At 46.4% G+C, this 16,343-nt stretch overlaps 1 protein-coding gene across 2 annotated transcripts in view; it reads right to left on the minus strand.

Annotated features, from left to right (window-relative positions):
- Window positions 1-2,820: 2,820 nt before the first annotated feature.
- The window catches only part of GRIN3B (glutamate ionotropic receptor NMDA type subunit 3B), a gene marked incomplete at its 5' end in the record, with an annotated part of 41,608 nt that continues 28,085 nt past the window's right edge, over window positions 2,821-16,343 (minus strand). The window contains 5 exons of one of the 2 annotated variants that reach the window (XR_013834550.1): window positions 2,821-3,657; window positions 6,036-6,878; window positions 9,377-9,444; window positions 9,991-10,155; window positions 12,225-12,376. Coding sequence is in view for 1 of the 2 variants with exons in the window: in XM_079960480.1 (XP_079816606.1) it covers window positions 6,479-6,878; window positions 9,377-9,444; window positions 9,991-10,155; window positions 12,225-12,376 (785 nt within the window). Of the gene's footprint in view, window positions 3,658-5,677; window positions 6,879-9,376; window positions 9,445-9,990; window positions 10,156-12,224; window positions 12,377-16,343 lie in introns of those variants that run through there. The other variant, XM_079960480.1, reaches the window with a different exon arrangement.

The raw sequence follows: 16,343 nt of genomic DNA on the forward strand, positions 1-16,343 counted from the left end.
GGCTTTCCCAGAGCAGAACGGACCTAGATTAGTCACATGCATTGATTTCCGTAAGTTCGCTTTGAGCAAGTCTAACACTGGCCACAGCCCTTATTTCTTTGAAATGCTGTGTGGTTTATTTTCTGCACTCCAATGACCAGACCTCAAGGAGTGGTCCAAACTGATCTTGCCATCCTCAGCCCCACCTGTGAAGAGTTTCACCTGGTAGTTATCAGCCTAAATTGAGCATGACCTGCCACACTGCAGCCTGAAATCTGTGGCAACTTCTTGAGGTTATTTTGCCCCAACGTATAATCGGTGCAGAAACACCACCCTCTTATATTCTGGATGTCAAGAATTCTAGGCAGTTTTTGTGAGTTTCCAGAACACAGCTAGACAGAAGCAAACAAATGACAGAAGTTAGCGCATTTGTCCGTCTAGCTCAGAGGTTTTGAGACAGAGCCACTACCAGGAGATGCTGTTGGGCATCAAACCTGCAATCTTCTGCATGCAAAGGAGAGGCTCTCCCACCTTCAAAATAGAAATTTCTAGTCCTCATTATTCTGAGTAGTAAAGTTACCTTGCAGTTGGTCCAGCTAGTTTACAGCTCTACACTTACTGGCAGGGAACACGGCCAGCTCTACGTGGAAATTCAGGATTTGAACCCGGGACCGTCTTGACTGCGAAGCGGGTGCTGTGCAACTTAGCTACAACTCTTCGAAGAAACGCATCCTAATCTTTTTTTAAGAAGACGGCAGAAAGCTGTTTTTGGGAGTCCTTAAAGTCTACTGAGTATTGTAATAAGCAATGGAGCTAGTCTTTTGAAACGAGACCAAAATCTGAGGCTTAACCACAGTTCCAAAGTTCTCTCATACATTCAACCCCCTCTAAATTTGTTTTATATTTATTATTTGTCAACATCCAAATATTTGGTCACGTAATTGCATGTGTGCCTAACAGGGAGCCTTTGGGCTTGCATTAATTCGGATCTGTGGTAGTTTTCTTATTCCTGCATTACAGGGGTTTGGACTAGAGGACTCTTGGGTGTCCCAGCTCTGCGATTCTAGAAAATGAGATGATCCAATGCAATTCTGGCATCATATGAAGCTGAAATTGCTTGTTTCCCTGCCCTATTGTTGCATTTTTAAAGGGAGATGCCAGCGACTGAACTGGAGGTGTTCTGTTGGACTACAACTCCCATCATCCTCTGTTCCTAGGCCATGTTGACGGGCTCTAATGGGCACTGGAGTCCAGTGTCAGTCAAATGTTCCCCATCCCCGATCTCCAAGGAGAGGAGACCTACACCACACTGGGTGTTGCTGAACTCCCAACAAAACCAGCAAGCATCGCTGAGGATGATGGGAATTGTAGTCAAGCAACATCTGGCAGGCCACCTGTACCGTCTGTCTGCCCATCATTAGGAACAGGACCCCCTCTGGGTGCCCAAAGGCTAAATGCCAGCCTTCGCCAACCAAGCACCCTATAGAAGTTTAGACTACAGCTCCCATCAGCCAGTGCAGCTGTATAACACTGCAGCTGATGGGATTTGGAGTCCAAAACCGAGCTTGGTGCCGCATGAGTTGCAATGGATGAATTCAAGAGTGATGGCATTGGTGGCTTCTCAAAAATACATCAAATTATTTCAAACAGAGCATCTTGCTTGGAATGCAGATTGCATTTTGGGTTATTTTCCACGTCTTTCTTACCTCCCCGCCCCCTTATAATCTTATCCCCTGTCCTGCATTTTGTTTATCTTATGTGAAAGGCAATTCATGAATGAAAATAATATTACATTCTGAGCATAATCGGAACAGCTTCTGGCTAGGCTGAATAAAAAAACAAAGAGGTCTCTTTTTAATAAATAAAAAATAGAACCCGCTACATTTTCTTCCCCCTGAAGCAGAAGGTATAATGAGCTCTGAAATGTGGGTGTACTGAGATTATTATTTTTAATGAATATTTGACAGCTGGGGTTTTTGAGCAAGGTGCTGTTATTTTTGTAATAAAATCTTCAAGCAGAGAGGGATTCCGCCCCCCTGAATTTTTACCTTGTTTGCAGGTTTGGTTTGTGTTCCTTTTTCAAGCCTTTGCCTAGCCAGTAGCTAGGTGAGATTTGGGGTGAATTGTTTGTGAATTGCATCATTAGAGTGCTGCAGCATTACATCTGCAAGGAAAATGGGGTCTGAACATCAAACCTCCACAAAACAGGCTAGGATTTAGGGCACATCTATACCAAACATTTGAAGCAGCTGCTTTTCCATACAGATGCCTGGAAACTGTAGTTCATTAATGGTGCTGGACACTGTAACTCAGGGGTCAGCAAACTTTTTCAGCAGGCGGCCAGTCCACTGTCCCTCAGACCCTGTGGACTATATTTTGGGTAGGGTGGAAAATGAATGAATTCCTATGCCCCACAAATAACCCAGAGATGCATTTTAAATAAAAGGACACATTCTACTCCTGTAAAAACACGCTGATTCCTGGACCGTCCGCAGGCCGGATTTAGAAGGCGATTGGGCTGGATCTGGCCCCCAGGCCTTAGTTTGCCTACCCATGCTGTAACCCAGGGGTCAGCAAACTTACCACGCCTTGGGCTGGTGTCTCCAATGCCGATCGCTTGGCGGGCCGGAGGGCGGGGGAGCGCATGCCCATATGCGTGCGCACACGCTATTTCCGGCGCACTTCTGGGTCAGAGGAACACCGGAAATAGCTTGTGCGCATGTGCACAGGCCTCCTCTGCCCCGGATGTGCACTGGAAATAACGCATGCGCACAAGCTATTTCCAGTGCTTCTTTGACCTGGAAGTGGGCAGCCGTGCAGCGCAGCGCTAGGAAGAGCGGGCGGCAGGGGTCGCCGCGGGCTGGATAAATGAGTCCCTTGGGCCTTATCCGACCCTCGGGCCTTAGTTTGGGGACCTCTGCTGTAACCCTTTGAGGGGTGAACTACAGTTCCCAGGACTGTTGGGGCAGGGGGAGCCGTGTGTTCAAATATATGGTGTGGATGTGTCAATAGAACAACTACGTTTCTGCATTTGAACAAATTAGAATGGGAAGAACCTGAAATACTAATTCGGGGAAGGGGGGGAATCAACCTGCATGAGTTGGTTTTGAGCACACACCACTTGCAGTGATCTATTATGAAGCCACCCATCCATGTATATATCTTCTTATATGCATAAAAATGTAGGGTCCTCATCACCCAGCCCACAGTGGAGGATTTGTAGTGCAAGCCCAGATCTGTGTGATGACAGCCTTACAATATTATATATATAGGAAGATACATGCACATACACAGAGAATCAATTTAAAATGCTCTGTACAACCAGAGCAAAATAACAGGCACATTGAATTCTCTTTCTAACAAATGAGCATTTAAAAGTAATACCAGTTTCAATTTGTTCCTTTTCATGTTATAAAGTTGTTCTAGATAACTATACTATTCTATTTTGCAGAATTTTGATGTTCCCTTCAACACTCCAATTCACAGACACTGATCTGGCTCTTTCAATATGTGTTTGCAAGTGATGATTGCATGGGTGAATTTTTTCACTCTTTCGATGTGGGTCTTCTTGGAAGGTGCCAGCATTGAATGAACTGTGAACTGGCTTGTTGCCTCTCAGCCTCAGTTTTTCCCTGCTGCAAAAATGGGCACAGCAGGCTCATTCGCTGCACCTACATGCTGTGAGGATAAGCAGAAAGGAGGAGGGGGGTAATAAATTATACAAGCAACCTGAGGATCCCCAATATCTATGCCCCCCTCCCTTGTTCCAACTGGAAGCACTAGCAAAAACCAGCATCACATCTGAGCTTAATTATACTGTTGATTAACGAAAGCAAGACTTTTCTGGGAACTGATCTTTGCCCGAGCAATGATGTCATTTTTAATATGTCCTCTGCAACCTAATTTTGGAAGAAGCTTTCCACTTATTCCGCGGCTTAGCCAAATTGCAGATCCGCAAAAAAGTCCCTCTGCTCCTTGGCAAGTTAGTTAATCTTTGCTATAAGCTAAGCATTGCTAAACATGAGCTGCTTGATCAAAGCAGAACACCCCACCCAGTTTTGCTAAACTAGCGCTGCCTGAACAAAAAGCCCACTAAACTCTGCACAAGCCCCTTATCCTGTCCTTCAGTTCTTCAAGTTACTTAGGCTAAACTTTGCAAAACCTGAGCTGCTGGCTTCAGTTGACCTTCGCCAAACCTGAGCTGCTCAACAGATCTTGGATTGTTCATCGTAAAATTGAGAATGGGATGGCCAAGCCTGGTATCCCAGCAGAAGACTGTGGCTAGTAGCCTACACCGCACTGGCAAGGCCCAAATCACATGATTCCATTCTGGCATTCCTAGTCCGCTTTGCATTTCTGGTGTTATGATGCCACTTCAAATAGCCACAGTTTTCCCCATGGAGTCCTGGGAAGTGTAGTTAGCTCAGGGTGCTGAGAACCGTTAGGGTGCCCACTATTCTCCCTCCCAGAGAATTTGCAATTCTCAAAGTGGTTAATTGGTTGTTAAACCACTCCAGGAATTGCTGTTGATTCTCAGTGCCCCGAGCAAACTACACTTTGGGAGAAAAAGCCAAGAGCATTTATAGCAGCATAGCACTAATTTATCTCTATAGTGCGGATTGGGCCCATGCCAGCCATTAAGGGCCACTCAAGGGAGGGGCTAGGGGAGGTGCATGAAGAGTCCATGTTGCTCCCACTGGCTCTCGATCTTGTCAATCATTGCTTAAGAACCTCTTTGGCAAGCTAGCCCAACACCTGCTAGCAATCTGAGCCCAAACAATGCAATCTATTAATTATTATTAACAATAATAATAATTGCCAGGTTGCAGCCTGATTAGGCCAAAGGTCTCTGAGCTGTGCAGGAAACCCAACAGGTCGCCGTAAGGAATAAATGCATTAAAATAAAACCGCCTGCTGAAAGGCGAAGGAAAGGCCCCATCAGAAATAGATCATAGAATCATAGAGTTGGAAGAGACCACAAGTGCCATCGAGTCCGACCCCCTGCCAAATTGCAGAAAGCCTCCGAAATGTGAACATCTTAATCTGCCATTAACAGAGTCAGACCATGGGGCGTCCACACCAGGGATCATGGGGGAGCCTTGTGGCCCTCCAAGAAACTGCTGAACTCGCAGCTCAAAAGAACCTGAGATGTGTTTTGCAGCTGGTTGAGGACAAAGAGAGGCATCTAGTCTAGCCCCCTTCCTCACCAGATGCCCCCAAAATACAAGCAACAGCATCTCTCCCCCGACACACCCCAAGGTCTCCAGCAACTGGGATTCAAAAGCATGGCTGCCTCTGACGGTGGACACAGAGAGCACAGCTGTCCTGGCTCATAGCTACGGCTGGGTGATAGATCAATATATCATCCAAAACCAGTTTGAGGTCCATCTCATGATATCATGATTTGTTTGTGTGCTATGCAAAAATCACAATGTGGGACCAGCCAATGCCTCTACTCCATCCTTATTTCAGACACCGTGACATATCTATGTATCGCAATGTTTAGCTGGTGATATCTATCACAATGATGGAAACCAGATACTGCCAGCCTCACTAGTAGCCCTCAATCGGCCTCTCCTCCTCCGTGAATTTGTCTGGTCCTGTTTCGAACCATCCAGAATGGCGCCCATCACTCCTGCCTCTTGGTCTGCAGCCCTGACCTCTCCCAGGAGAGAATGCTTCTTCTGAACATTTGCCCATCTCTTGTTTGCCACTGCTGAGGACACCCATGGCTTTCCTGGTGTTGCAGGACTCCAACTCCCATCCTCCTCCTTGACCACTGGCCCTGGGAATGTTGGGAGTTGGAGTCCTATATGGAGGAGCTCAAAGACAACGGCCCTCCCAAGCCCTGGTGTCGCTGGAAAGGATTGGACCTCAGACTGCCTTCTTTTCAAAACTCTGTGTTTTGTCCCTGACCGACTGCATTTCCCCTTCCCTGATTGTTCTGCCATTCCAATATACGTTTCACTGGGACGGCACCTGGTGGCCGGAGAGTGCGCCAACTGATTGCTTGCAGGCCTGCTCCTATGCGCCCAGCGGCTGCTTGGCAAACCTACCAAGAACCAGCTTGCGGCGGCGAGATCTAGCGTGTCGGGGCCTGAACGTACGAACAAAGCAGCCTTATATATATATAACGGCTCTCTCCTGGGACTCGCTTGCTACTTGAGATCTTTAAAAAAAACGAAAACTGGCATTGCCGCGACTTGATCCTGGAAACGTCTGCATGCAAAGTGCAGGCTCAGCACACCACCTGCCGCAGACCCCTCTTGCAAATCGACTCCGGGAAACATGGCAGACTCCAGAGCAAACCTTTTCCCTGCGCCCACGGCTGGCCACCCCAAACTGTATCCCAGCAGCGCTCAAGCGCAGAAGTCCTCGTGCGGCCTTTCCGAAAGTGTTCCAGAGCCCGAGCGCACGTTGCTGTTGCTGTCCGTCTCCACAACTGGCTGGAGCCGCCCCGCACAGCCAGCCGGCGAGAGGCGGCCCCTGTCCCTGGGCATCACCTGTCCTCGTTGCTCTCCTTGATCAAGGCCTTGAGGGCAGGCGGCAGGCGGGGCGCCTTGGGTGGTGGCCCCAGCGCTACCATCAGCTCGCTCTTGCGCACCAGGGCAGCCCGCAGCTGCTCGCGCATGTCCTCGATCTTGCTCTCCAGCTCCTTCAGCTCCTTCTCTTTGTCCTCCTTGCTGCCCTGCTGCGGATCCTGGCCGTTCATGCAGTGCCAGACGGGGGCCTCTCGCTCATCATCCGAAGCCTCGTCCGGGGCGTTCTCGATGTTGAAGTGAACGCGCTTGTCCTCCTTCTTTACGGCTGCCCGGCGGAGGTTGTTCCAACCTGGCTGGTTGGAAGGCGGTGGTGGTGGTGGGACTTCTGGTTCCTCTTGGCTCTTTTGGATGTTGCACCTTTGGGGGAAGGCAGAGAGGAGAAAAGAGGGAGAATTGACTTTCTTTATTCATTCATGCCCCACTTTTTCCTCCCAGGAGCTCAAGGCAGATTGTCCTCAACACAACAGCCCTGTGTATACCATGGGTAGGCACACTAAGGCCCAGGGGCCAGATCCGGCCCAATTGCCTTCTCAATCTGGCCCACGGATGGTCTGGGAATCAGAATGTTTTTATATGAGTAGAATGTGTCCTTTTATTTAAAATGCATCTCTGGGTTATTTGTGGGGCCTGCCTGGTGTTTTTACATGAGTAGAATGTGTGCTTTTTTAAAAAATGTGTCTCTGGGTTATTTGTGGGGCATAGGAATTTGTTCATCCCCCCCCCCAAAAAAAAATATAGTCTGGCCCCCCACAAGGTCTGAGGGACAGTGGACTGGCCCCCTGCTGAAAAGGTTTGCTGACCCCTGCTTTATACAGATGGCACGGTGGGAACATATAATAGAAGCACAGAACTGTAGAGTTGGAATAATAATAATTAGAAGAATTTTATTATTTATACCCCAGCACATATAAAAACATAATAAAATGTCAAACATTAAAAAACCTCCCAATACAGGGCTGCCTTCAGATGTCTTCAAAATGTCAGGTAGTTGTTTATTTTCTTGACATCTGGTGGGAGGGTGTTCCACAGGGCGGGCGCCACCACCGAGAAGGCCCTCTGCCTGGTTCCCTATAATCTCACTTCTCGCAGGGAGGGAACTCTCTTCCCCTGCAATACAGGGCACATGCCCAACTTGGGCTTGAACCCATGTCTCTGAGATTAAGGGAATTTTGAAGACTGATTTTCAGCTAAAGCCAGACCTCTTCCTGCTGGGACTTATGGGTATACAGTTAGAAAAGGACTAGGGAACTTTGTTACAAGATACAGTGGTACCTCGGGTTAAGTACTTAATTCGTTCCGGAGGTCCATTCTTAACCTGAAACTGTTCTTAACCTAAAGCACCACTTTAGCTAATGGGGCCTCCCGCTGCCGCTGTGCCGCTGGAGCATGATTTCTGTTCTCATCCTGAAGCAAAGTTCTTAACCCGAGGTACTATTTCAGGGTTAGCGGAGTCTGTAACCTGAAGTGTATGTAACCTGAAGCGTATGTAACCCGAGGTACCACTGTATGTTCACGGCCGTGAGACTTTTACATGCGCTAACGTGGCGGAAGGACAAATCATGGCCAATGATGGAAGAATGGCTGTTAAAACTTATGGACTGAGCCGAGATGGCAAATGGACATGTTTAATCAGAGAAAAGTCATTTGTTAACATTTCTTAAAGATTGGAAACCTCTCAAAGACTTTTTGCGTGAAAAAGAAAATGAAATAATGTCATTAGGATTCAAGGATTGAAGATCATATTTGCTTATAGAAAGTAGATTTGTTGGGTGTTATATTGGACAAAGTGGATATTGTTTATATTTGAAGCATAGATGAAGCATCAGAAGTCCTTTCCTTTCCTAATTTTATTTCTCTCTCTTTTAACCTCTTTTCTCTCTCTCTCTCTCTCTTTCTTTCTTTTTTTCCCTCCCTCCCTTCCTCTCTCTCTCTCTCTCCCTTTCTCTCCCCCCCCCCCTTTATTGTATTTAGATCAAAGTCTTACTTTGGACAAAAAGAGAGTGGAAAAAGCACAACAACCCTGTGAGGTAGGGAAGGCTGAGAAGCAGTAATTGCCCCCCCAGGTCACCCAGTGAGCTTCATGTCCAATTGTGGGGGCACTGCTGGGTAGTTGAAGAGCTTGGCTCCCAAAGGAAATTTGCATAAGATTTGCCTATGCCAATTTACATTTGCTTGTGCTGGTTTGCATATTTGCCCTTGCTAATTTGGGGGACATTTGCATGACATTTGCCAATGCTAAGCTGCATAACGTTTCCCTGCGCTGTGTTGCATAACATTTGTCTGTGCTAATTTGCATGGCATTTGCATATGCTAGTTTATACTGGGCACCTGGTCAAATCCTGATGTGGAGTGGCTGCCTCTCCTATAACAGGGGTGGTCAACTCCCAAGAGACTGCGATCTACTCAGAATTAAAAACTCCCCTTCGGCAGATTGTGCTACAATGGAGGATGGGGCAAGGGGGCTGGAATCTATTTTACCACCGCTAAGGAAAGGGAGCTAGCAATCTACTGCGATCTACCAAAACCTCGCAGGGATCTACCAGTAGATCGTGGACCTGTTGGACATCCCTGTCCTACAACAACAGCCTCCCCCTTCCTCCATCACTACACTTCCATCTTTCTTAGTGCCCCCCAAGAAAGTCCTGCATCATTTTTAAAAGACGACAGCATGACAACAGCCTTACAATTTTATGTATATAGGAAGAAAAGCCCAATGGCATAAACTCCTCCTTAGCAGCTGATTAAATCTGGACGATGGAAGCCAAATACTTTCCGGCTGCAAAATTTATCCCGAGATAAAGCAACAGAGTTCAGAGCAAGCAGCAAGGCTGAGTGTGGAATGGTTCCTTATTTACCTTTTCTCCAAATTCAGCTTTTTGTTCCTCTGCTCCTCCAAACCCATGTTCAGCGCCCGGTGGATTTTCTGGCATATATTAAAAACAAATTAAGAAAGTAATGGTGAGGCGTCAGATTATCTAGATAATATCTAAATTGGCAAAAAAAACCCACAGTGTCTTTGAGCATGTGAGGTGCGTGCAGCTCTCATTGATACTCAGATACAAGATTTCCTTGGGAATTCTCAGGTTTTCACAGTTAAATGCTTTGCAACGTGAGCAGAAAGCAGGAAAGTGGTCCAATCAGCATGCAACAGAACCATAGATTTGGATGGGATCCCAGGAGGTCATCCATCCCAACCCACTTGTTGAAACCAGAAACACCTTGCAACGCCACCCCTGCGAAGTAGCCTTCCCTTATTTGAATTTAAGCTGCAAATCCTGTCAACAACGCAAGCTTGGGAGCCGGTTCTCTTATTTGCAGACGCACCTGAGAGGAATGCGGTGGGTGGCTGAACCAGCCACCCTCCATCCCAGGCTTAAGAGAGGGGAACAGAAGAGGAGGCTGCCACCTGCGGATCGCCGCCCTGCAAGCTCAGGGTGGGCTTTGGCAAGTTTGGGAGGCGACCTCTTACCTGGCTGGTGTGAAGCCAGTAGTTGAACTTCTTCTTGCGTTTGATGCGAGGCAAGATGAGACGGTAGAAGATGTGCTCTCCGAGGGAAGTCAGCAAAGAGCCACAGAGACCAATGCAAAGCAGGACAAAGAGACCCGAAAAGTGGTAGATGCCCATCTGGAGGGTCTGGGCAAGGAGAGAGAGAGACAGAATGAGCAGAGCTCGGAGTCCAGACATACAATCGGCACTCACCATGTTTGGAGGAGGAGTGCTGTCTATGATCCCAAGAACACCATCCCCACCGTCAAACATGGAGGGGGACATATTATGCTGGGGGGGGGGGTTCTGCTAAGGGACAGGGCACCTTCGCTGCACCGAAGGGACGATAGACAGGACCATGTATCGTCAAATCTTGGGAGAGCACCTCCTTCCCTCAGCCAGGGCATTGAAAATGGGTCGAGGATGGGTATTCCAGCATGACAATGACCCAAAACACACGGCCAAGGCAACAAAGGAGTGGCTCAGGAAGAAGCACATTAAGGTCCCAGAGTGGCCTAGCCAGTCTCCAGACCTTAATCCCATCAAAAATCTGTGGAGGGAGCTGAAGTTTTGAGTATCTACACATCAGCCTCGAAATCTTACTGACTTGGAGAGGATCTGCAAAGAGGAGTGGGACAAAATACCATATTTTTTCCTCTATAAGACTCACTTTTCCCCTCCTAAAAAGTAAGGGGGAATGTGTGTGTGCATCTTATGGAGCAAATGCAGGCTGCGCAGCTATCCCAGAAGCCAGAACAGCAAGAGGGATCGCTGCTTTCGCCGCACAGCGATCTCTCTTGCTGTTCTGGCTTCTGAGATTCAGAATATTTTTTTTTCTTGTTTTCCTCCTCCCAAAACTAGGTGCGTCTTATGGTCTGGTGCGCCTTATAGAGCGAAAAATACGGTACCTCCTGAGATATGTGCAAACCTGGTGGCCACCTACGTCTGACCTCTGTAATTGCCAACAAGGGTTTTGCTACCAAGTCATCTTTTGGAAAGGGATCAAATGCTTATTTCACTCATTATAATGCACATCAATCTCTGACTTTTGTCTTCTGGGTTTCTGGGGATTTTCCTGTTGTTATTCCGTCTCTCACAGCTACAATAAACCTACCATTAAAATTATGGAGTGGTCATTTCTTCATCAGAGGGCAAACGGGCAAATTTAGCAGGGGATTAGATACTTCCCCCCCCCCTCACTGTATCTATTATCATTATCTATTTATGCCCCACCTTTTCCTCAAGGTAGCTCTTCCCCTCTTCATTTAATCTCCCCAACAACCCTGCGAGGCTGGCAAGGCCGATGGCGGTGTCTGGCCCCAAAAGGCCACCCCTTGCGAGCTTCACTGCCAAGCGGAATTTAAACCCAGGTCCTTTTTTAAAAAAAATTAATTCATTTTTCTTTTTCAATTCATTACACACATCTCATATTCATAACATTTGCTATGCATTCCTCCCTCCCTCCCTCCCTCCCCTGCTAGGCTTCCCCCATCTTCCGCTTCTGGTTTGTTTCTCCTTTCACCCACTTTGCTGCCTCCTAAAAGAAAAAGTTACTAATAACATATTTATACAATAACATCAAACCTAAAAACATAAAAATGAGTACATTATTTCTCTATCTTCTACACATTTTCTAATACTAACAATGTGAATGTTTATTTAAATCCTGCCGTCAAGTCTATGGACTTTCTTTGTTTCTGCAAGTATAATGTAAATGGTTCTTTTTCAAAGTCACTGTTGTCTTTTTCTCTTAGTCTGTCTGTCATTTTTGCCAGTTCTGCATAGTTCATCAACTTCTCTTGCCATTGTTCTTTAGTTGGTATTTCTCTAGTCTTCCAAATTTGTGCAATCAGCATTCTCGCAGCTGTAGTGGCATACATAAATAGAATCCTCTTTTCTTTCGGTATATCTTGGCCTAAAATACCTAGTAGGAAGGCTTCTGTGAACCCAGGTCCTAGTCTGATACTCTAACCCAAACTTGGGTCTCCAGCTCTTTTTTTGGACTACAACGCCCATCATCCCTAGCTAGCAGGACGCATGGTCAGGGGTGATGGGAATTGTAGTTCAAAAACAGCTGAGCCCCAGGGGACCACAGACCCTGCCTGGAACCCCCTGGAGTCTTGCAGAGAGTGGCGGCTGGTACCCAACTTTTGCAACAATGCCTGATTGTTCTTTGTGTGCTCTGCAACCCACTCTTTCCCCAGCCCCCTCCGTACCTCGGTGACAGCAAAGACCCGCTTTCCACAGGGGACCATCTTGTACCATTTGTCGTGGAGGAGGTCCATGAAGCCGGACGATTTATAGCGGCTGATGAACTCCGAGATGTTGGAGGTCAGGGGTGAGTTCTGAGGAAGGCCGATCCCGTAGCCTGGAAGGTGGCACAGACACAGATATTGTGGTGGGTCGATGCAAAAAAAGAAATAAAGGGTGTTGCTGGAGGAACACCAATCTGGGTTTCGAGCATGTGCAGAGTGCCTTCTGGTTCTATTATCAGTCAGATATTAGAACATAAAACAAGGAGAGCTAGATCAGGCCAGTGGCCCCTCTGGTCCAGCATCCTCACCGTGGCCAAGTCCCCCTTAGGATCCAGATAGACTGGTACTGGACATGGAAGTTCCATTGGTTCCAAACTACAAGAAAGAAGATTCCACCTAAACATTAGGAAGAACTTCCTGACAGTAAGAGCTGGTTCTATTATCAGTCAGATATTAGAACATAAAACAAGGAGAGCTAGATCAGGCCAGTGGCCCCTCTGGTACAGCATCCTCACCGTGGCCAAGTCCCCCTTAGGATCCAGATAGACTGGTACTGGACATGGAAGTTCCATTGGTTCCAAACTACAAGAAAGAAGATTCCACCTAAACATTAGGAAGATCTTCCTGACAGTAAGAGCTGTTTGACAGTGGAATTTGCTGCCAAGGAGTGTGGTGCAGTCTCCTTCTTTGGAGGTCTTTAAGCAGAGGCTTGACAACCATATGTCAGGAGTGCTCTGATGGTGTTTCCTGCTTGGCAGGGGGTTGGACTCGATGGCCCTTGTGGTCTCTTCCAACTCTATGATTCTATGATTCTAAAATATTTTCAATATGCAACAGCTGCAGCTCGGATTTTGGTGGCAAAGGGGTGGAAGGAAGAAAAAGCCCAGACAATAACGGATTGGCATGTCAAGCTACAAGAATTTGCTGAAATGGTGCAGTTGACAGCCTGAGAGGCAACTCAAAACAAAAAATTATGGAAAAGTGGGATAGATGTAAGATGTATGTTCAAAAATACAGCAAAGGTTCGTGATCTATGCTAGCATTCGATTGACATTGGAGAGAGACTGAGTTGAGAAATAAGACCAAGGGTACATATTGATATAGGAATGTATTAGACAAAATGTAAAGAAATATACAGTAATAAGAGTACATTCAATTGTAAAAAAGGAATATACAACGGGATAGACAGAAAGTCCAAAGTGTTGGTACAGATACGACTTTGGAATAGTTTTTTGTCCTTGTCCCCCCCCCTTTTGTTATCTTTAGGTATATAAACTTTGTAGATAAATTTTGTATACATGTTGAAAATTATATGATAATAAGCATTGTATTGTAATATGATATTCTTTGCTGATGTAACATAAGAACGTTAATAAATAAATAAAATAAAATAAAATAAAATTTTCAAAGCCTAGCTGCCGGATAAGTCCAGTGACCCATCTAGTCCAGCTCCTCTTCTCACAGTGGCCAACCAGATCCCCCCAAGGGAAACCTGAAGGCTAGTCCCACCCCGCCCCCCCCTCGCCCCCGCAAAAAGAAGTACCGTAATTCTCCCCTCCTGTGGCTTCCAGCAACTAGCATTTAGATGCATTGCCACCTCCAACCATCTTGGCTAGTAGACATCCTCTGTGAATTTGTCTCGCCCTCTTTTAAAGCCATCCAAGTTGGTGGCTTCTTGAGGCAGTGAGTTTCACAGTTTAACTGCATGAAAGAAGTCATTTCTTTCATCCGTCCTGAATACCCCAACCTTCAGCTTCATGCAAGCTGTAGTGTTTCAGGAGAGGAAGGAATACAGTGGGACCTCGGCTTAAGTACTTAATTCGTTCCGGAGGTCCATTCTTAACCTGAAACTGAAAGTGAGGTACCACTTTAGCTAATGGGGCCTCCTGCTGCCGCCGCGCAATTTCTTTTCTCATCCTGAAGCAAAGTTCTTAACCCGAGGTTTTATTTCTGTGTTAGCAGAGTCCGTAACCTGAAGCGTATGTAACCCGAGGTACCACTGTAATAATAATAATAATAATAATTTTATATCCCGCCCATCTGGCTGAGTTTCCCCAGCCACTCTGGATGGCACATATAAAAACTTAATAAAATGCCAAACATTAAAAACTCCCCCCCCCCCCTCTTCTCCATGCCACACATCATTTTACAAACTTCCCTCATGACATTTCTCACTCGTCTTTTCCCTGAACTGGAAAACTCCAAATGCTGCCGCCTCTCCTCACATTTGATCCATTCCATCTGATCATTCGCGTGGCCTTTTCTGAACTTATTCTATCCTCATTTTTGAGGCAAGGTGACCAAAATTGGACACAGGAACCTTAGCACTTGGCTGTTAGCCAGGAGGTTGGAGGTTAGAGCCCCACCAGCAACAGTTGTGGGCAGGATTCTTTTGCCGCATCAAGCAGTTGGTCCCTTACCTTTCCCGCCCTGCCCTGGCCACAGTGATCCATGCGACGGGCACCGCCAGGCTTGACTACTGTAATTCGCTCTACGCGGGGCTGCCCTTGAAGCTGTCCCAGAAACTCCAGCGGGTGCAGAATGCTGCAGTGAGGCTCCTCACGGGGTCTCTGCCATGGGAGCAGATTCACCCAGTGCTCTACCAGTTGCACTGGCTCCCGGTGGAGTATAGGGTCAGGTTCAAGGTGCTGGTCTTGACATTTAAAGCCCTTTGTGGCTTAGGGCCCTCGTACTTACAGGACCGCCTCTCCTGGTCTGCCCCACAGAGGAACTTAAGGTCCATGAACAACCATAGTTTAGAGGTCCCCCGGGGCCCTAAGGAAGCCAGACTATCCTCCACCAGGGCCAGGGCCTTCTCAGTGGTGGCTCCGACCTGGTGGAATGCTCTGCCCATGACACCAGGGCCCTGCAGGATTTAACCTCCTTCCACAGGGCCTGTAAGACAGAGCTATTCTGCCTGGCTTTCAATTCAAACTTAGCCTGAACTTTTATTCCCCTTCCTTCCCTCCCCCTCTTTTTATGAAGATTACCCACTCTGGGATCCCACAGCTAATTCTCCCCTGGTCTCCTTGCTGGCCCAAATAGGACTAATTTAGCCAGCTAGCCCTGGTGATCATCTAATGTTTATTGGATGGATTTCCCCCCTAAAGTGATTTTTGAATTCTGAATTTATTGTTATTCACGTTTTATACTGTATTTTATGCTTTTTTTTGTTGCGTCAATTAAGTGTTTTAAATTTGTTGTTAGCCGCCCTGAGCCTGGTTTTCTGAACCGGGAAGGGCGGGGTATAAATAATTTTATTATTATTATTATTATTATTATTATTATTATTATTATTATTATTATTTATTGCAGGGGGTTGGACTAGATGACCCTGGGTATCCCCTTCCAACTCTACCATTCTATGATTCTACAAATGTAGTCTGACCACAGATGGATATAAATGGTGTTAGGGTACTGGCAGTTTTATTTACCATATCCTAGTGGGTGGGCGGATGGATAAATAAGTCGATATGGACCGACAAGACAAATCTATTCAACCTGCCTATTGTTGCTGATGCAACTTTGCACCTTAATGTAACTGATCTGTGGAAAGAACTCTATGAACTGAAAGCAGAGACACTGTATGTACTTAGGTAACCCAAGGAAATCTTTAATAAGAACAATTTTTTCCAAACCCATTCTCGTTTTTGTTAAAAATTTGTTTTTATTAAAAGTTTTTCTTGGGTTGCAAAAGTACATACAGAGCCTCTGCTTTCAGTTCATAAGAGTTCTTTCTACAGATCATTCATATTCAATATGAGACACTAAAGCTATAAACAGTCTACAGTTGGGGAAGAAGGGGGGGGGAGATTTGTTGTGGGGGGGGGAGATTCTCTGACCTGTCAATCACTTCACCTTGGGGTCAAGAATATCCCCTGGCAGTCAACTCTCATTTAGGGTGGAATGTACACACTGGTAAAAGATATCTGGAGTTAAATCTTGGCAGAAACACTAAACAATACTAAAGAAGCTATTGTTTGCTGTTCAAAATTAAAAGTCACAGAATATTTTTGGCGATATATTGTCAAAACAATCAGTCTCCTCTTGACAGTCGTTGCTGCTCAATGGAAAACACCC

The sequence above is a fragment of the Podarcis cretensis genome (genome assembly GCF_951804945.1).
Source record: "Podarcis cretensis genome assembly, chromosome: 18".
NCBI classification, from domain to species: Eukaryota; Metazoa; Chordata; class Lepidosauria; order Squamata; family Lacertidae; genus Podarcis; species Podarcis cretensis.